Here is a 20,941-nt window from a genome sequence, read left to right as displayed (position 1 = left end):
AATCTTACTTCTCCCTTGGGCACGACGGGGGGGGGGGGGGGGGGGGAGAAGTATTCTCCTAAGGGTCGCTCCATGGATTAAAGAAGCAAAGGCACGCTAGATGTTCCACACAGCTCCCTCGCCTAGGGAAAGCAGGCAGGCTTCTACAGGGACTGTGTGGGGAGCCAGTGGTCTTGACCTAGATGTTACATGCTTAATACGTAATATTTTTAACCGGGAAGAACACATGACTTAACCTACTCATTGCTATAGATTTCCCAATAAAGTGCAACTGAATCATAAAATGAGAAAGAAAAAAAAAGGAAAAGAAGAAAGAAACTCTTCCCATTTCAAAGAAATGGTAATGATAAGAAGGACAGGACTTTTTGAGATGCCCTGATCATAAGAAACTGCTGGCCTCTACTAGGAAAAACATGTGGTATTTGAAGGTTCTTCCCAAGAGATGTGACATTTTATGAAAGTGCCAGTAAGCTAGGGGTTTCTGAGTAATCAGATGAGCTCAGAGAAAGGTAATGGCACCTGAACTAAAGGGCAGCTAGTGTTTTCCTGAGGGCCAGGTGTCTTCTCTGGTCTCTCAGACTGTGTGGAGCCAAGAGGCGGGCGTTTTTCTGGCCTATCTTGTGAGGGAACTAGAGCTTGGTGATGTCCCATGACTCTTCGGTCCCACAGACATGATGATGGAGGGATAAGTCCTGATTAGAGCTTGCCTCTGTGGGCCCGTTTCCATAGCAGCAGCCAAAGCCTGGAGGCCAGAGGTTAGGACCATGATCCCTACTAACACCTGAGAGCTTTGCTCTGATGGCCAACGAACACAACGAACACAACGTGGTTAGCATTCTTAGTGCTCCGTTCTTACAATGGGAGGAGCCTAGAAGAGAAGAGGAGAGGGGGAGGAACATAAGAAAAGGGAGAACAAGCCTTAAAGACCTCCCTAAAAAAAAGAGCCATAGGGTGCAAAGGCTTTGTTGTGCTGAAGTAAACAGTAAGTTCCCCTAGATGGCAAAGCGCTTGAACTCTCGCTCACCTGCCTTCTCATCCTGTGAGTTAACAAGCCCCGGATGGAATTCTGCCACCAGCTGCAGTTCCCTGGCCAGAACCCTCTAAGCAGTGGTTCTCAACCTTTCTAACGCTATGATCCTTCAACACCGATTCCTCATGTTGTGGTGAGCCCCAACCATAATGTTATTTTCATTGTTACTTTATAACTGTAATGTTGCTACTGTTGTGGATTGCTATGTAAATATCTTATGTTTTCCAATGGCCTTAGGCAACCCTTGGGAAAGGGTTGTTCAACACCACCCTCACCCCCAGGAGGGGTCACAACCCACAGGTTGAAAACCACTGCTCTCTAGGCATGTGTTCCTGTTACAAAACAGAGGGAACTCATGCGTGCCATGTATGACTTTTAATTAGTTGCAACTTGCATTTTAAATATACATGAACTGTCATATACCCTAAATATATATATAAAGTATCACAAATTATATAACCATCCTGGAAAAGCACCGAAACTTTAATTTTTGTCAACATTTTTGATCTTATGCTACTAAAGCTTTTACAGGCAGTTCGTCATGTATGTAAAAACTTCATATGTGCATCTCCATTTCTGCTTTTGGAGATATTGACTTGTCTCATACAATTAAAGCATACTTCTGGTTTAAAGAAAGGCACAGAGGAAGCATGAGTTCATGTTGACTTCTAAATGTCGCAGAGGCCCAGTGCATCATCCCCTGACTATCATCAGGTCCCCATTCCCCAGAGCCAGAATTCTGGGAAACGTGTCTCAGAGTGGGAACAAGCTGATGGCATGTTGAGAGCAATGGTGGTGGGTCTCTGGGTCTGCATTGCCTTCATCCTACATGGAAATGTCCCTGTAAATATGGGTGCTCAGCCATGAGCTGAGCTGCCGCCTTTGTGACCTCTGTGTGCTACACATGTGATAGCTCCTATATACAGGCAGCCCCCGTGCTGTAGTGCAGCACGCCTGGTATATCCTTCCCCACCGAGCAGGCTTTGCACCCCAGGCACTGATCCCAAGCTCACTCTCCCTCCCGTGCACATGGCGGCGAGCTCCTGCAGAGATCCTCTCTGCTTCTCACAGAGCTGGCACCTGAGAACCAGGCTTTCTGGGAAGAGCACGTGGAAAAAGAGCCAAAGCAGAACCAGGGCTTCATTGCCTCCCTGCAGTGTGTGGAGCTGCCAGAAGCCCCACTGGCCATCCCCACCCGCCCTGATTTCTCAGCCTGATTTCGTCAGCACCTCTCCACAGAAAGGAGCCCACCCAAAGGCACACACTGCAAGCCGACCCCCTGGGCTTGTGGCCTGGCGGGGCTGCAGAATGACAGACAGGCGTCCTTCCCATCACTCCCCGCTCTTTGCTGAGTCACTCCTTGCTTGGAATTCTGACAGGAACCCGTTGGGCTTCTGGAAGGGAGGGACAGCAGAGGATCCACCCTCTGTGTGTCCCAGGAGAGATTACACTATCTCTGGCCTCCCTGAAGCTCAGCCTAGGCTTCTGGAATCTTTGGGGGCTGACACAAACCCAGTTCTAAGGAGGAGAGGGAAAGGACATGAACGTAAGAAGAGCCCGCTCGGAGCTAACTCATTTGGTGTCCCCCTTCAGCTAAGCACTTTGAGACTTAGAGTGCTCGGCTTTACTTTGCATGTGTGCCCTCATTTTTAAGGACCAGCACATCCTACACCTCACCAATGTGAGAGCCGCACACCTCTGAACTGTACTTAGGACACCAGGTCAGGTGAAGCAGTCCACATGTTATTTTCAGCCCTACGTTCTGCCAACTGGTAGCCAGCATTAAGAGACAGTTCAACTTGTTGAGCTGGGAATGAGTCCACCACCCGTGTGCTCTCCACTCAGCTCATGCCTAGCAGTGGGTGTAAACTCTCATTAGTTGGCCCAATACCTCAGTACTCTGACAAGGACTATGCTTGTCATGTGACCCTTCCAGGCTGCCTTCCTCCCGTACCTCTGCACGAAGCCACCCCTGAAGCTGCTGGTGGGTGTCTCTGCTATGTCTGCCCATCCCTTTCAGGTTGGGAGATAACCACAGAAGTGTTCTGGTGTCCCTCTTGCCATCTGCAATTAGTGCTGTGGTGCACAGCCTAGTTCTCCAGCAGGATTCCCCAGTGTAGTCGACCTCAGTATACTGGCCTGTGCCAGCTAGTTAAGATGCGTCTCACTGGCACAGGATCTCCAATGAGATGGGAAATAAATACCTCAACGTTTAAACTCAGATCCCAGACTGCAAATGCCACTCTGCTGTGGGACACATGACAAGCACCTTCCTAATAATTGCCTTCCTCCTGCCTTCACTGTGTTCGCCTCACTCGTCAGAATCCTCCTTTTCTCTGACAAAGTTTTCATTACTGTTGTTTTTAATTTTCTCCTGCTCACATGGTTCTTCTTGAATCACAGGCCTCACAGCTGATGCTTAGGAATGCCCTCGTGCCAGTTCTGCATACTCAGGGCCACCCAAGCAAACAAGTAATGTTTTTGGTGAAAAATGTAGCACTTCTTTTACAAATACAGAAAAAGCAAGAAACTTACAACATTCATAAAATATGTCTAAAGGTTTTATTTTTTTCCCCAGGCCGCTAGATTTAACCTTAAGTGTGGGTCTGTGAGACCCAGGGCCCTGACCTAGATGATGTGAACTGTGTGTAAGTGGGGCAGGGAGAGAACACTCTAGTGTCAGGACCTGGAGAAATTACATATGGTACCATGATGATGACTCGTAGCTACTCCTGTAAATATTAATAAAACCACCACTTTTATTCTCTGCTCTTTCCTTTAAAGGAAATTCCGAATCCATCTCTGTCTAAGTCATACATTGCTTTTTTTTTTCCTAGCCCAATCTGTTCACTGTGGCAATTTAATATCGTATTAATAATAAAAAAAAATAAAAACAAACATAGGACAGGGTCTGGGGATGTAATTTACTGGGACAGTACTTGCCTCAGCTCTTCAAGGCAGGCCCTGGGGTCTGTCCTCAGCACTGAAAGTAAAATCCTGGTGTGCTACGTTGAGAACAAGAGAGACACTGTCCTGTCCTGTTGTGTCTTCCACATTGCATGCTCTGGACGCAAATCTGACAGGGGAACTGGTAGCAAGACTGACAACCCCAGTGTCCATCTACCCAGCAGAGAAGATCACCTCAGACATACCCTAGCTAGGATGAGGCCCCAGAAGGCCACCTGCTAGGATTTCCAGGGTTGGGACACACAAATGGTGTTTGCCCTGACATCTTCTACCTTAGCTCCACTGTCTTGGGTGGGCTGCCAAGCCCCTTCCTGCTGCTCTTCCCATTTGAGGAAGGTGGCAAACGGTAGTTGGGTGTTGCCAATGCCATGGGCCCATAGGATCCTTTGTGGACAGGAAGATAAAGCGTTATCTTCCCAGCCTGTGGCTTTGTGCTGAGCACGGAGCTAACTACTTGTCCTCTCCGTGTGGCAGCCAGGCCCTTGGAGTATTATCATGAATCAGCACGCAACCCTGACAGAGCAGACGGGATGATTCGCACTGGGTGGATAAGGAAAGTGAGCTCAGACAGTCAGAGCATGATGCACCTTCCAGCCGGGAGGGAAAAAGCCCAGCGTCAGATGCCTCCACTGGCCCAGATATGGTCAGATGCCTCTTCCTTCTGTGAGATCAAGGCCACCTTTGTTTCCTCTATACTTAAAAATGTCTAAGTTCAAGGGCCTCCATTGGATTGGAGAGCCAGTAGACATAGATATAGTAATACATGACACTGAGTGAAAATCATGTCAAATATTATTTTTTTTTCCCATTGTTGACTTAGCTCTATCTATACACATGTCCTGGGGCTGCATGTGAAAGCCAATGCCTTCTGCCATGTACTCTGACACTTCTCAGTTACTGAGTGGATTTCTGAAAAATATCCAACCATTGTGGTTATTTAGTAGGGACTTTTCCAGTAGCACCTTGTCAAGGATACCCTGTGCCTCCTGTGCATGCTGCCGCAGGGACACTGGGTGGTAGTCAGTCATGGCCTCTTTCTGAGTGTGGCTATGCTCGACCACATGAGTTTTCAAAGCTGCACATTTACCTGCAATAGGCTCAAGAGAAGACCAAAGGCCAGAGACAGGGAGGCTTGTGAAGAAGCCTCTCCAGGCTAGGATTGCTGAGCGGGCCCTGCAGACTCCATAGTCTTGTGCAGACCAAACACAAGGAGAGTAGAGAGGCTGGTTTTAGGAAGAGATCATGTGGGTATCTCCATCCTTAGGTGACCCAGGAAGTCACTTAAGCCAGGAAGACATGTGCAAATTGAGGCTGGGGCTTTAGCTGTGGAGCAAGGATGTGCACAGCTAAATGGAAACCACAGCCATTTACCAACACACGTAATTTGTAAGCTTTGGCTGTTGGTTTGTTGTTCTTAGTTCTAGCATATTCTTAAGGATTCATCCCTTTATTTATTGACTAGCCCGATCTGCCAAGAGATGCTCTGAAATCAGTTGCCAAGGGTAGAGGAATTTGGACAGAAGATTTCCAATTCTCCTCTCATAGCACTGTAGACTGGTCGGGCACTGGGAAGTCAGATGTGATCTGTAAAGAGACAGAGTGTGACACTCTTGGTCTGATGGATGGATGTGTTGGGATGGAAGCCTAAGAGGCCACAGTCCACAATGCATACACAAGCAAGGGAGGTGTGTGATGGCGAGCAGGAAGCACAGGCTGGAGGGGGCACAGACCACAGCCTTGACCGGGCAGTGGCGGGGAGAGCAGGACGTGGGGTGGTAGAAGCTTCACAGATGCGCTGGGGTGTGATATGGCTGGGAAATGAGGCTCCTCAGAGAAACTGAGGTAATCATTGGACTTTGCTGGTGGCAGGTGGATTAATTAGCTAGAACCTTGTTCACTGACACACGTGCAGATGTAGGAAGGAAGTTAGGCTCGGGGAGAGGGGGAGTTTGGAGAGGGACAGCTATCTGGGGCAAGCCAGATGAAGCCCAGGTGCATTCTGTTGCCTGGGCCCTGGCCTAGTTTTGCTGCCTGCTCTCTCCACACTTGCGTGCCTAGCGCTGTTAGGAGCATGCTAACCTGCACGGGAGGGACCCTCGAAGCCTGGACAGGAGGATCTGGTTACTGGTGGGAAGAGCTGTGACAGCCTCACAGCTGTGCTGACCCTGCATCTGGGCCAGTGTGGCAGAGCTCACTCGTGTAGGCGTAAGACCACACACCAGCACTCCTCCACTTTATGTCGGCAGGCGGGACACGGGGCTTCTTTGTATCTTGGCTATCTTTGTTGCAAGGCTGGAACCACAACATCTCCAGACAGTGGTCTCAGCTAGCTAGTGTCATCTTCCCGTGAGAAAACCCCGAGCCACCCAGCCAAAAGGGAGGCTTAAGAACAAATGTATCTTGTCCACAAAGTTCTCAAATTCTCAAAGAGGACCTGCATCTGGCTTTACCCTACATTCCTATAGAGGATACCAACAGTGTCTGTGGGGACCTAGCCCTCTTCCCTGCCTGCTCTTCACAGCCCCAGCCCTATCACTCTTGCTGTTTTAACCACATCTATAGGATATCCCTTCTTTGGATCAGTGAGTAATGCCAAGGTAAAGTGTAGACAAGTTAGTAATAGGTGGATGACTTCTCTGGGATGGAGGAGCTAACATGAGTTAAAGACTAGGCTATAAAGTCAAGCTACAGTGTATTTCTTAAATTCTCATAAATACAAATCTGAGCCATTTGCCTTCTGCAGACGATGGTCATCGTCCTCCCTAGACTTGGAAGTGGAGCAGAGGTCCTCCCTCTCATTCTGAAAAATCTCAAATCGTTTTCAGCCTCTCCTTGGGTGCAGCATCAGGAGCCACTCACGAGCTGCACAGCTAATGCAGACCAAAGAGTGTGGTTTCTGTAATGTCAGCCTGTTGTCCATAATGTACACAGATTGGACAGTTCAAACAGGGTTCAGAACCCGAGGGAATTACAGTGTATTGTACAGTGGTGGCCACAAGAATTTGGGGATCAGAAATCCCTAGCAGAGAAACTTGATAAAGATGTATTTTGTGATTCTTAAAAGACTTGTAAAAAAAATGTTTCAATGCAACCAAGAGTGATGGCAGACACCACTAATCCCAACACTCTGCAAAAGGCAGAGGCAGATGGATCTCTGTGTGTTCAAGCCCTGCCCAGTCTACATAGCTAGCTCCAAGATAGCTGGGACTTCACAGTGTGATCCTGACTCAAGAAAATTCTTTTGTTATCTGTTATATTTCATGAAAGCAGTGGCTTAAAACTAGGGGTAAGACTGGCTGAGAAGTGAAGACAAAACCAAAAGTAAATCGGGTAGCTCCCTGAGTGGGATGAGCTGTTCCTGATAGGACAGAATATAGACTTTACAGGGGTCATAGGGCAGAGCCTGTGCCTGCAGATCGCCACAAAAGAGCAAGCAGCCAGTAACTGTGTCCTGACTCATAGCTGCTGGGAGCAGCCTGGGAGTGTTGTCAGATGGCATTGTGACCGGCCACCTCCGATAGGGCAAGGCACTCCCAGTGACCCCTGAACTTACTTCCTCTGTGTGCGCATGAGGAATGCCAGGCTTGGCTGTGAGGACCACACAGCAGGCACTGCCAGTGCAACAGTATTTGCAACAACCTGCACGTTATTGGTTGGCCATGTGTTTGTCATTTGGGAAACTATGTTGTTAATTCACTATGTACAGGCAAGTATGTATATATATACATATATACATATGCATGCGTGTGCACACTTGTGTGTGAATGTGTGTGGAGCTACAACAACAATTTAGACATTTCTCAGTGCCTTACAAGCACCCAAAGAAGGTTGCTTGCAAAAAAAAAAATATGTCTTTAGGATGAGTGCCAGATAAGTAGCCATGACCTCAGATTTTCATATCTACATGCTAAACACCATACTAAACGCAAGTTGTAGAACTTCCTTTGAGCCAAGATCCTATACTGCCAAAACAGCAATGGTGTCTACCTCAGAGGCCCACAGTGAGGCTGAGAGACTGTCTGTGGAAAGTGGCTTGTATGCGCCCAATGTTTATAAAGACCCACTGTGCTGCTGCTATAAGAGGACTGGATTTCAGCACAAATCAGGAGTTTGCTGTTTGCCTTATTTTCTACCCACTTAGCACACCACAGACTGTGTTTTCTGAATGCAGGCTGTTGTATAAACAAGCGCATCTGTATCAATTCAACTTTGCTATGCCAAATAGAACTTAGTAGTAACTAGAGCTATTGTGTTTCTAAGCTTTTCATAGATTTTTTTTGTTAAGGATGAAAATTAGCAGACTCTTTCAAAACGGGTTTGACATTTCACGGCAAGTAACACACCATCATGGTCTTTACATTAAACAGTAATGTGCACAGTGAAAAGTGGCCGACACTGGGATTGGGGAACACTGTATAAATCTACATTTTCTAATGGTAATGTAGACTAGACGCTATCTCATTCTTTCACCTTCACCCCACTGGTTACCAGTAGGTGCCCCCCCCAACTGCTGTGTTGCCCACAAGCATACATACGGTATGTGACTAAACGGTAGCCATGTGGTCAGAGGGATATGTTAGGATGGTGACTTCCCAACCTGACATATCAGCATTATCTTCAGCACCACCACCATCTCAACATGTCGCCTACCCAAAACCTTCATATTGTTCCACCTACCGTATGCCTGTCTTAAAAAGGCAATGTGAACTCTTTTGTTGTTGTTGTTGTTTTGGTTGGTTGGTTTTGGGGTGTTGTTTGTTTGTTTTTGGCTTTTTGAGAAAGGATTTCTCTGTGCAGCCTTGGCTATCCTGGACTCACTTAGTAAACCAGGCTGGCCTCGAACTCACAGAGATTACCTGTCTGCTTTTGCCTCCATGCTGGGATTACAGGTATGCACCACCTTACCCACTGCAATGTGAACTCTTTTTTAAGTTAATTTATTCACATTATATCTCAATGGTTATCCCATCCCTTGTATCCTCCCTTTCCTCCCTCCTTCCCATTTTCCCCTTACTCCCCTCCCCTACGGCTGTGACTGAGGGCGACTTCCTCCCCCTGTATGTGCCAAGGACAATACAGGCAGTAAACTTCAAACCCCTACCCAGATCTAGCCAATGGACAGGACATTCTCCACAGTTGAGTGGAGAGTGGGGTCTGACTTTCACACAAACTCTGGTGCCTCATATTTGACCATATCCCCTGGATGGGGAGACCTGGTGGCACTCTGAGGAAGGATAGCAGGCTACCAAGAAGAGACTTGATAACCTATGAGCAATGTGAACTCTTAACCTGTAAAATACATTTGCATTTTCTCCCGACTTCTAAGGTCCCTGTGATACAGAAGTAACCTAATTGGAAAGTTTACATGGAAGGTTCTGGGTTCAGTAAGGGTGACAAGCCGCGTTCTGCCATTGGCTGTCTATATCCCTATCTAGACACATTGACTTATGAACACTTCGGATTATTTTAATTATTTTGGGTGGTGGAATACCACTGTCTGCAGAACGGAGGACAACCTGCAGGGTGTTGAACTTGCGTCTCAGCTGCCGAACTCAGGTCCCCAGGCTTGGCAGCAAGCGCCTTTCCCCCTGGAGCCATCTTGCCGGCCCAACAAACCAAGTTACAATGGCGGTGATGGGATGCATGATGTTGACTTTAATCATAAGATTTAGACCAGAAAGCAAAACAAATAGATGAAAAGCATCTTCCAATGACATTTCCTTTACTGTGCTTCTACATATCCCAGGATTTTATTGTTTTTTGTGAAGAGGACTGAGAGGAGGTGGAAAGTGCTTGCTGTGAAAGCATGAGAGGCCGAATCTGGGTCTCTAGCACCCATGTAAAATCCAAACATGGTAACGAACACCTGAAACCCCTACAGAGCCAGGTGGAGAGGCAGATGGACCTCTGAGCTTTCCAAATAGCCAGTGCAGTTGAATTGGAAAGCTACAAATTCAGTGAAAAGCCCTATCCCTAATTTTTTTAATATTTTGTTTAATTTGAACGTGCCTTAGTATGAGAGTGAGCCGCCATGTGGGTGCTGGGAATTGAACCCAGGTCCTTTGGAAAAGCAAGCAGTGCTCTTAACCACTAAGCTATCTCTCCAGCCCCCCTAATTTTTATTATTATTCATTTATTATTATTACTATGTAGGGATCAATTAAGGAAACTTCAGGCATTGATGTCTCCACAGCCATGTCCACACAAGTGTAAACACAACTGCATATGCACTATCCACAAATATATAAAGTTTTTCATGGGGAAAAGGGAAAGGGGTCTGTGGCCAAGCAAATATGAGAAACAATGATTTAAGCAAAGTTTGATAACTATATCTGTTTCCTGAAGTTCTTCAGCTTTTTCCTGCTAAGTTGGTAGTTGGTCCCACAAGTTTAATTTAGCCAGCTACAAAATTCTCACTACCACTCTTGGAAAGAAACCATGTGTGTGCACACCTGATATATATATATATATATGAATATATCAGTACACACATATACACAATATATACCAAGTCTTATAAACAGGAACTCACCAGGAACTGCCTGCAAAATAGAGTCCAAGCATGAAGACTTGGTGCCATTTCTGAAGGCAGCTGCTAAGGGAATGCCTGCAGCATTTCTTTTGGAGCAAGTTTTCCCCAACCAACATCTTGATTGGAAACTTAATTTCCTTTGGATACTTTCTAAGACCAAAAAAAAAAAAAAAAAGAAGAGCATTTGAGGTATAATCATCTACCTGTGAGGAGCCACACTGCTCTTGCAGAGATGTGTGCTCGCCCATAAGATGATGTGATGTGGCTGAGATTGTGGAGCAGCACCACTGAGAGGTTCCTCCTGGTTCTAGAGTCTCTTGAGGTATACTTCTAAAGCTGTTGAGCCCATTGGAGCTTGCTCACAGTGGTTCAACATGATGAAGCACAGAGTTGAAACGCTTGGGTTCAGAAGTCCTGTTCTGAGCAGTGGCTTTTCTGATGCCTGTATGAAGACCAACAATAACAAATTAGCAGCTGGTGGTGGTTTTATGTTAATAATATGCCTTTTAAAAGCAGCACTGTCTTCTAAACTCTTACTATGTCTGTGATGATTATTACAACCTGGCTTTCTTTTTGCCTTCTTTATTGCAGTTGCATATGGGGCTGATGGCTTTAGGGATTTTCATGCAATAATTCCCAAATCTTTCTCTCGTAAGTATATGCCTTGCTTCTAGAAAATAGTAGCATGTGTTCATTTCATGGTCGGTTCCATCACAGGAACACCACAACTTGCATGTTCTCTCATCAACACCTTCCTTTATACTTGAGAAACATGAGATGAACTAAATGTTTGCCATTCTGTTATTAAACACCTATCATCAGGCACATGATTGATATAATAAAGTACAAAGGTAAAGGGTGAGGGGATTGCTTGATTGACTTGGGTTTTGTTTGTGAGGCAGGGTCTCCCTGTTAGCCCTGGCTGGCCTAGACTGCTCTGTGATGCCCAGGCTCAACCTTAGATTTGCAATGATCTTCCTGTTTCCGCCTCCCTGGAACCAAGCACACCCACACCCAGCTCACCAGTAAGATTTTGATAGTGAGAAGTGTAGAGAGCATAAAAGTGAAGCAACAGTGAAGAAAGAGCTAACGTAGCCACAGTAAGCTGTCGCCTAGAGGCTGCTCGCAGGGCCTGGAGGCAGCTCGGCAGGATCGGGATTAAAGCTGCGATCAACAACTTTGCTGTCCATGCTTCCTGTCAGTATCAAGCAAACCAACATCTTCTCAGATAACTTGTGCAATTTTGTGTGGCAGGGGGAAGAAAGCGCATCCTCTTTCCCCTGCTCTGAAGTGCTAGCCTCAGAGCAGAGAAGAAAAATCTCACGGGTGTCTCCACATGAACACACACCCTGTTAGCATGCATGCAGGCTAGCCTGCTCTCCTCTTAGCTCTCATGCCAAAAACTAGATGCTAATGTAATGTTTTAAATGTGTTGAAAATTGAAAGTGACAACTATATTTTGGCAACCATAGGAGTATTTTTACGAATAGAGAAGGTCTTTTTTTATGCAAGTGAAATTAATATGAAAGTGTTATAAATTGTTAAACCCCTTAGATTTTCAGTCTCCAGACCTTATATCAATATAAATTTTAATATTATGATGCGGCACTAGAAAACAGGCCATGTTGATATCACTTTGAGGAAGGATTTTTGTGTGTGTGCATAGTTCTACCACTGCTCTACCACTGAGTCACACCCTAAGACCAGCCTGTTGGCATTGTACTATTTAACTCTACTATCTTGAGGTGTCAGCAGCAATGAGGGGAGGTTTCTGATGTCCTGCTTTCAGATACTATGTGGGAAGTTCAGGGCGCAGCAGGACCCATCCATCTAAGAGTGCCCTGGTCAAAGACTAGGTTGACTTCTCTTTCCAGAATGTAAGAAGTTTATTAAAATGTTTCTCTTATTAATATTCCTTCAGTTCAACTATATTCCTCCCATTTAACTTGAAGATAAGAACTGGGCATTTATTTCTTCAATGTAGGCATGTGATGCACTCATTAATGTTTTTATGTGTGAGTAGATGTGAATGTGTCAGGGCAGGAAGTCATGTTAATTGTGAGATGACCAATCACATGCTTTGGAATGTTTTGATAAGCCAGATGCATATAACAGTAAAGCAACACAGTCTAAGACATGTTTTGGTTAAGCCTGAGTAATGGGCGAAGCATAGCCTAATGTCCAAGCAGATGGGTGGAGTTTTCAGGATGATGGGAGGTTTTCTGAGACATGATCGATGTTTTCATGTATTTCATGTCCATATACTTATAAAATGAGTTCATAGTAGTAGTGCTATCTCTTTTTATTTCCCTCTTCCCCTTAGCATCCCTAAGCTGTAAATAGCTTTTTGGAACAAATGGTTGGTTGATCCTCAAAACTCCACCCAACAACAACCAAACTGTTCTGGGCCAATATCGCCACCTTGTGGTCATGCTGGAGAATTGACCCACATGTTCCTAGGACCCAAGAAGGGTCCATGACCCTTCTTGAAGCTGAACTTTTTGCCTCCTCCACCATCTTTATTCCACTTTGATTCCCTAGAAACCTGAGCAAAATTAAAATATGCCTGTAACTGATTTTTTTCATAATTGTACACTTTTCTGGTATATCATCTCTGAAGTCATTGTATTTAAAATCATAAAGCATCAAATAAGATTACTTCTAAAAATATATTTAATTAGATAGGAACTCTATTTTTTAAACTATTTTTAAATGACATTAAGCCACAGAAATTTTCTAACTAGTGCTTTCAATTTGTTTTTTGTTTGTTTGTTTGGTTTATTTTGGTTTGGTTTGGTTTTTTGAGGCAAAGTGTCATGTAGCTCAGGCTAACCTAAAGCCTCCTATGTAGTTAGTGGAGGATGACCCGGAACTCCTAACCCCTTGCCTTTGCCTCCAAAGTGCTAGTATTACAGGTATGTACCACCATAACTGGCTTCATAAATCTTCAGAGGAAACAAAAACACCAGTCTGCACATATACATGTGTCTCAAATCTTCACTTAATTACCCCAAATAAAAATACACCTTACATATTTTTATTCCATTTCTCACTAGTTACAGTTATTGTAAAGATGCGTCTTTACATTCACAGCTCCTATTTTCAATGTAAGATGGTGAACACTTCATTTACCTAGTAGTCTAAACCCATGCTGAAAGGACAACTTCAGAATTTTTTTCCAATAGAAAAAAAAATCACATTCTAAGTTCCGAAAATCAAACTTTTCCGGTAAATAGGAAGCTGCATTCTGAAAAGGGAGTGACAATGGAGTCAACGTGGCATCTGTCAGCAAGAGCCTGCCCATGTGCATTAACACCTCAGCGTTAAGAATGTTCAATTATTCACAAGGGAACAGCACACTTGGCAGTGAGGCCTCTGGCCTCCTGCTGGCCTAAGTTCCTTGGCTTCTCCAAGTTCTTGTATTTTAACCTTTTTCTAGATGCTAGAGGCCTCGCCACACCCCGGGGGGACATTCTCTTGAGACAACAGAGTTGCTACACCCGTGGTGTACCTCTAAAATAATGAAGTTTTTCTTTTTTCCCCCCTTTTAAGTAGCAACAGAGAAGCAAGGTGGCTTTTACTGGGGGCTTGAAAACATCCATGTTAATATACGCCACATTAGTAAACACTCAAATGGGGCCTAATCCATTATCTGTTGGCTGCTGGCTGAGCACCGGGCAGGCTGAGCCTAGAGCCTTCCGGAGAAAACACTCACAAGGCTCCACTCACGTTCTATATTTAATCAGCTCAGTGTAGCACTTCATCAAGTTCCTTGTCATAAGTAGTGCGGTAGGGACAGAGTTTACAAAGTATTTGTAAGTCGATTCCCTTCATTCAGAGTGACCATAGCATTTCTCTCAAGGAATACCACTGCAAAATAGCTGTGGACAGAGTCCCTCGTTTCCATGGACAGCATCTTCGGCCAAACAGAAATCTGTCAGATTTCTTCTGCTTAACAAGCACTCACTTTGCATTTATCCCCCAGAGATATCAGGGCCTTCCCCATCTTTGAGTCAAAAACCCCCACACTGCAGGACTCTGAAATTCCTCATGCTGACAGCGGAACTTGCCTCTCACCAACTCCTCTTCTCTCTGGCCACTCACTCTCTCTTAGAAATCGCAGACCTTCCAACTCAAAACATGGTGGGGAATGTCCACATCACACCAGCCAGCTCCCAGCACTCAGCAGTTGCCATGAATGTATGTAGGGCCTGCTGTGAGCCCCTGCCTTGCTTCTACCACTTATGGGCCTTGGCCATGCACACACTGTGTCTTCTTTCCCAGATATACAAACCTTCAGTCTTTTAACTGAAGGTTAAGGGTGATGCTGCTCACCCTTCCTATACCATTCAATGGATCTCTCTCTCTCTCTCTCTCTCTCTCTCTCTCTCTCTCTCTCTCTCTCTCTCTCTCTCTCTGTCATACACACACACACACACACACACACACACACACACACACACACTTATATATAATATATAATATATATAATTCAAAACATTACCACTCCAGTATAAGTCAGATCAAGTAAGGTTGAAATTCTTGCTATATGTCCTTAGCAGCCATCCATCTATTTCTTCCCTAAATTGTATCTGGTACCCACACTGATCCCAGGACAACTTTTGAACAAACTGCATGCATCCCTCTGAGTCACCTTTCTCTTTTGGTTTGGTCACAGCTGGCTGCAGCACCACCCTGTAGGGTAGAAATGTCAAAACCCAGCCTTCGGTTTCTGTAGTCACAATGATTAATGGTGGACACTGAGTGGCTTTGAGGAAGCCAGTGGCATCCATCACATGTTTTTTTTTTCACCTGCTTCCTCTCTGACTTTCTCTCATTTTTTTTTCTAATTTATTTATTTTGTATACAGTGCTCTGCCTGCATGTACGCCTGCACACCTTAAGAGGGCACCAGATCTCATTATAGATAGTTATGAGCCACCATGTGGTTGCTGGAGATTAAACTCTCCAGCCTGACTCTCCCTCATTTTGCCAGCAGCCTGCTAGAGTAGAACTGTTCCTGGTATGAGAAGCCAGAAGGTCACTGCCCCTGTACCCGCTGTCTTGGCCTTCTCTGGGAAGCACCCACATAGGCATCAGTGACATGTGCCACAGAATTCCCCCAAAGGATTGTACAGGAACTATGCTGTTTTCATTCATACAGGAAAAAAAAATGCTTACGATTGGCATCTGTACCCTGTATGCAGTGTCCTGAGGAAAGCAGAGTTACTTCCCTTTGACTAGCTTCCTGTACCTTAGTGGAATCTAGTAGAGTCACGACTATGCTAGGGGGAGTATCCCAACAGGTGTTCTCCTGCAATGTGGCTTTTGCCTAGCTGTGTGTGCTTCTGATTTATTCACTTTGCTGCAGTTCTGTATCTTAGCTGTCCATGGCAGAAGAACTTGCCACACCAGCCATGATTTTCTCCATGGACTCTTTGGCTACCTAGTCTAACATAGAAAAAAATATGTAATTGAAAATAACGAGAGGTTGAGATTTTTTGTAGCTTTAGCATGCTTCCAAGAGAGCAGGTTTGATGTAGTCTATGGTCTGTCGCTATAACAAAAATCCTAGAGACTAGGTAACATATAGATACAGGTCCATTTACCTTGTAATTGTGGAGGATGAGAAGTCGAGTGTGGTGTTTGCATCTGGTAAAGGCTCCATCACAACTAAGATGAGGCATTTTGTGGCTAGTCAGAGCCCTTGTCCTAGCCCAGCCTGTCTTCCTCTTCCTACAGAACACACTGTAGTCAGCTTTGCATTGCTAAGTGAAATATCCAAGGCAAGGAGTTTATAGAGAAATGTGTATTTAGTTCTGGCTCTAGAGGTTCCAGGCAAAGAGCAGGGAAGCCGTTGGTGAGAGCAGCCAATGCTGATGATGGGGAGCATGTCAAGAGTTGGGAAGCAGGAAACAACTGGGAGAATGGAGCTCCCTCCCCATTCTAAGGGGACACCACCAGCCATCTAAGGACCCCCCACTAGGTCCCTCCTCAGAACAGGTTCTCAAGCCTTTCATGAATGAGCCTTTGGGAAATGTATATCCAAGTCATAGCAAAGTGTGTACAGACACCGGTGAGTTCGAGTCTACCACCAATGACAACTAGGAATTCTGATACCCAAGAGCCCAGGGTCATCGAGCACCGTTGTATAAACAGCAGACCCCTCCTCACCTGACACATAGAGTCTGGCCTCTGAGGGAAGTTAAAAGGACTGCTGTTATGCAAAGTCTCAAATCAGAATCTTCAGGGGAAAGCATGTTGAGAATTCCCCGTTGCAGAATTCCTCAGTGTTGTCCTGTGCATGTGCTGAGTTCGGCCTCACCGTACATTCTCACTGCCAGGACCTCAGAGCCCATGTTCCAGTCTGTCCATCTCATCCCATTATTTGTCAGCAAGTCCTTTCTTCAAAGAGCTAAGGGGATAATGGTAGCAGTAAGTGGACACTGGGGACTGCTGTGCTGTGGTTGCCTCCCACATCTGCCATTTGCTAGCTGTGTGACCATAGCAAGTTCTTTGACTGAGCTGCCCCTCTACCACTATAAAATATTGGGTGCCAGTGGTATGCCCTTTTTGAGTTCTTGTGAGGTTGAATGGCAAGTGCCATTAAATTACCAGAGGCCTGGTATAAGGTAAGTGCCACAAATGCTGTTGGTATCAGGCAGAGCCTTATGCTGTGGAACAGCTGCAATGGGGGCAGGAAGTCATTTGCTGCACCCTGGTTCCAGTTCCAGTGATCTGCCGTTTGCCTCAGTTCTCTCAGCTGCCTGAGGCTACCACAGTTCCTGCATTTATCGATGAGGAATGGAGGCACAGAGAAGTTCAGTGACCTGCCCAAGATATCTGCGCCTTTAAATAAAAGAGCCACGCCTCCAGGCCAACCATTTTCCTCTTGGTGTCTGGAGCTCAAATGTTCCAGTCGAGAGGAATGTGGTGAGGAAGATCGTCTAGCAAGCTATGAACCAGGTTGGCCACTTAAACTGTAAAGGGACCTTGGATCCCCACCCCCAAGAGTCCATTGAAACACATATCTGAATTCACCCCCAGAATCTGGGAACCAGCAGGGCTGGGGAACCCAGGAGTACACACTTCAGACACACACTATTTCTGGTATAACCACAGTTTTACTGGCAATTGCATGTGGGATTCATCAGTGTACCATTAGTGTTTCTGGAGAATGTATATGCAATGTGTTATATTTTCTTTTTAAAAATAAGTGAATAATGAAACTACATGATTAATGCAGGATTGCAGGGTCAACAGCAGTTTTTAATCTTTCTGTCTGAAAAACTCTTAACCTGTTATATTCATTAACTGTTCCAGCTAACCAGGGCACAGGTTGAAGCATGCCACTATAAGATAAAAAGGAAGCCAAGTGCAAAGAAAATGGAACTTGGAGAAAGGAGTTGGGATTAGGGCTCCAAACAGCAAATATCTGTCCCAAATTCATTGTGTTATACATCAGAGGGCTTTTAGGGGCCTGAAAATCACCTCTTATGGGTTGTGCTGATGCTCACTAGTCCTAAGGAAGAGGTTGACCAGATGTCCAGTCATTACCTACTGCTGGATGCTCACATTGTGAGCACAGAGGATTCAGTCTCAGGTCCCCCACCACACCCCTGATGTCCTACAAGCCCCTACTGATAGATAGATAGATAGATAGATAGATAGATAGATAGATAGATAGATAGATAGATAGATATACATCGATATATAATTTCTATAAATAGCCCCTTCCTGCTTTACCAGATGCTCCCTCTCCAGACCTGCCTCTGTCCCTGCACCCTCGGTGCATCCCATAGGGTACCATCCATGCTCTCTGAAGGCCTAGTGCACGCACAGTTCAGGCTGCCCACCCTGAAGTTCAGGCTCAGAACTGCTCAGAAGCTCAGATTGTCTATTTGATGCCTTGTTGCTGCTGCTGTGTTGCTTTCTCGTGACTCGTTTTTTTGCAGTGACACTGAACGGCCTCCTGTGTTGTCTCTTTCAGCCAGTAATGTTAAAGTAGAGGCTCAGAGTGATGAAGAGAATGGGCGTGCCTGTGAAATGAATGGGGAAGAATGTGCAGAGGATTTACGAATGCTTGATGCCTCAGGAGAGAAAATGAATGGCTCCCACAGGGACCAAGGCAGCTCGGCTTTGTCAGGAGTTGGAGGCATTCGACTTCCTAACGGAAAACTAAAGTGTGATATCTGTGGGATCATTTGCATCGGGCCCAATGTGCTCATGGTCCACAAGAGAAGTCATACTGGTAAGGCCTGGCGCAGTTTTTTCCTTTAGTGTCTCAGGAGGTCCTGTGGGTGCTGAAGGAGCAAAATGTACTGTCAGGGGCTGGGGATTCAGCTGAGTAGCACAGCACCTGCCTAGCACATGCACATCCCTAAGTTCAAGGTGCAAGAGGAGGGTGGATAAGGGAATGTGGTCTGGAAGCATGTTTCCACTTGACCAGCAGGACAGCGGTCGTGCATAATTGGCTTACAACTTGTACTAAGGCACAACTTTCTTATACTGGGCCAGTATTTGAAAGGTTTTCTCAGCATGTTACCCATCAACCCTATAAACAAAAGAAAAGGTTAACAGCATATGTGTGCCATCTTCTGAGATCCTGATATAATACTCACTTTTTTTTTTAAAAAGTCTCAGCCACGGTGTTGACTCTTGTGTACAAAGCATCCACCCATCACAAGACAAGACCGAGAGCTAGAGATCCACCAAGACTGACCTCACAAATTGCCCACTGGGAAACTAGAAATGAAATACTTGTTTTAATCTTGTTGATACTTGGTGTTCTCTGTTCAGAGGTGTTAGTGGGTGGCAGCAAAACATTGGGGTTTGTTGGTTTGTTTGTTTGTTTGTTTGTTTGTTTTCAGGAAGGGTGTAGGTCAGCATGAGATATGAATTCTGGGTCAGCTGGCCATGTTGCCATAAGTTTTTGTCCCAGAGCAGTAAGGAACCTTCTGGCAAGCATCTGTTGCAGTGGGAAGTTTGCAGAAGGCTTTGGGAAAATGAGAAAATGCAATAGCCTGTTCCAAAGTGGATATATGTGGAGTAGCCAGGGTTCAAGAGCCATGCCTACCTCTGCTAGTGGCAATGTGTCAAGCCCACCCACCTTCAGTTGGCTATGCTGCCTTTGTCCCACCTCTCTCCCATAAACAATCATGTTTATGCACAGTCAACTACCTCTTCAGCATAACTGTCACTCCACCGTCACTTAGGGTACTAAAGAGTTCCTAGAAAACATTAATGGTGTTTGATGCACTTGTTTGCATGGCATGGGTTTCCTTAAAACTAAAGAGATACATTACTCTTCCTTCCATGGAAGTTTCTTGAAGGGTAGGTATAACCTGATGGGCTCACCAACTCTCATAGCCACAGAAGGCTTACATTTAAACTTAGACACTCTGAGCCATTCTACCTATACACGGGCTTCTTTGGGGCATGAGAATGCCGACACCTGCTACTGCAGGGGAAGGAAGAAAAACAAACAAAAGCGAGTGATAGCAGGTTTCATAGGACACTCCATAAGGCTTGAAAATGACAGCCTTGTCTGTTTTCTTACATGGAACCCAACAAGTGTGTGTTATCCAAAAGGAATCAGGAGCCAGAACATGCATGATGCAGAAATAATGTCACCAAGGAACGTAGGTATTTCCAAGGCTGTGATTTTATATGTGAACAGAAACAGTTTCCAAAATTATATATCCATGTGTAATATATTTGGAAATTGTATACAAGATGAATTTTTAATAGATGTTCATCTTCAGCCAAAGTTTAGCTTTAAAATTAGGTAAATTTGGCTTTTCTGAAGGGACCTTTTAGTCCTCAAATTGCCCATGCAAATAGACCCGGCACAGCAGCCCTAAGAAGACCAAATGTAGACGCCCCCGGGTAGAAATAAAAAACGCCTTTAGCCAACTAGGTTTGAATGACTAGACGTGACAGGCAGGTTCTATTTTCCAGGTCTGGGTGGAATGTATTGGGTTTGGTCTCTGCATTCTTACATTTACAGCAAGTAGTTAGAATACTTCCCCATGAGTGAAGGGAGCTGTGAATCACTTGGAATCTTGAGAAAACACAGGTTCTAATTCAGACCCTGGGACAGTCGGGAGAGCAGGCTTTCCTAAGAAGTCCTCAAGAACACTGACCGGGCCTAGAACCTGGACCATGAAAAGCCGGTGGCAACGTGCTGTTGAGGAGCATCCTCTCAGGAGCTTATGCAGGATGTCATGCCCCAGTGGGCAAACGCGGGACATGCACCAGAGCCTCTCTGTACCCCCACTGCCCATGACCCAGTCAACCAGGCTCATGGCTTCCCAGCCCTTTCCCTAGTAAACAGACATCTCAGGGGCACAGCCCCAGTTTCTGCTCCTCTCAGGGGTTAAGTTCCACTGCTACCATTTTCTAAATGGTCGG

At 45.4% G+C, this 20,941-nt stretch overlaps 1 protein-coding gene across 10 annotated transcripts in view; it reads left to right on the top strand.

Moving 5' to 3' along the window:
- Positions 1 to 20,941, top strand: part of IKZF1 (IKAROS family zinc finger 1) — an 89,555-nt gene that overhangs the window by 49,187 nt on the left and 19,427 nt on the right. For 6 of the 10 annotated variants that reach the window (XM_084798332.1, XM_084798325.1, XM_084798331.1 and 3 more), the window contains exons 4-5: positions 11,121 to 11,180; positions 18,519 to 18,779. The exons of 2 other annotated variants lie outside the window; for them this stretch is intronic. In XM_084798332.1, the coding sequence (XP_084654458.1) occupies positions 11,121 to 11,180; positions 18,519 to 18,779 (321 nt within the window). The remainder of the gene's footprint in view (positions 1 to 11,120; positions 11,181 to 18,518; positions 18,780 to 20,941) is intronic. 2 more of the 10 variants (XM_084798333.1, XM_084798327.1) reach the window with 1 other exon arrangement.

Source organism: Acomys minous (genome assembly GCF_964271855.1).
Source record: "Acomys minous genome assembly, chromosome: 10".
NCBI lineage: Eukaryota > Metazoa > Chordata > Mammalia > Rodentia > Muridae > Acomys > Acomys minous.
This window is presented reverse-complemented; position numbering and strand designations above follow the sequence as displayed.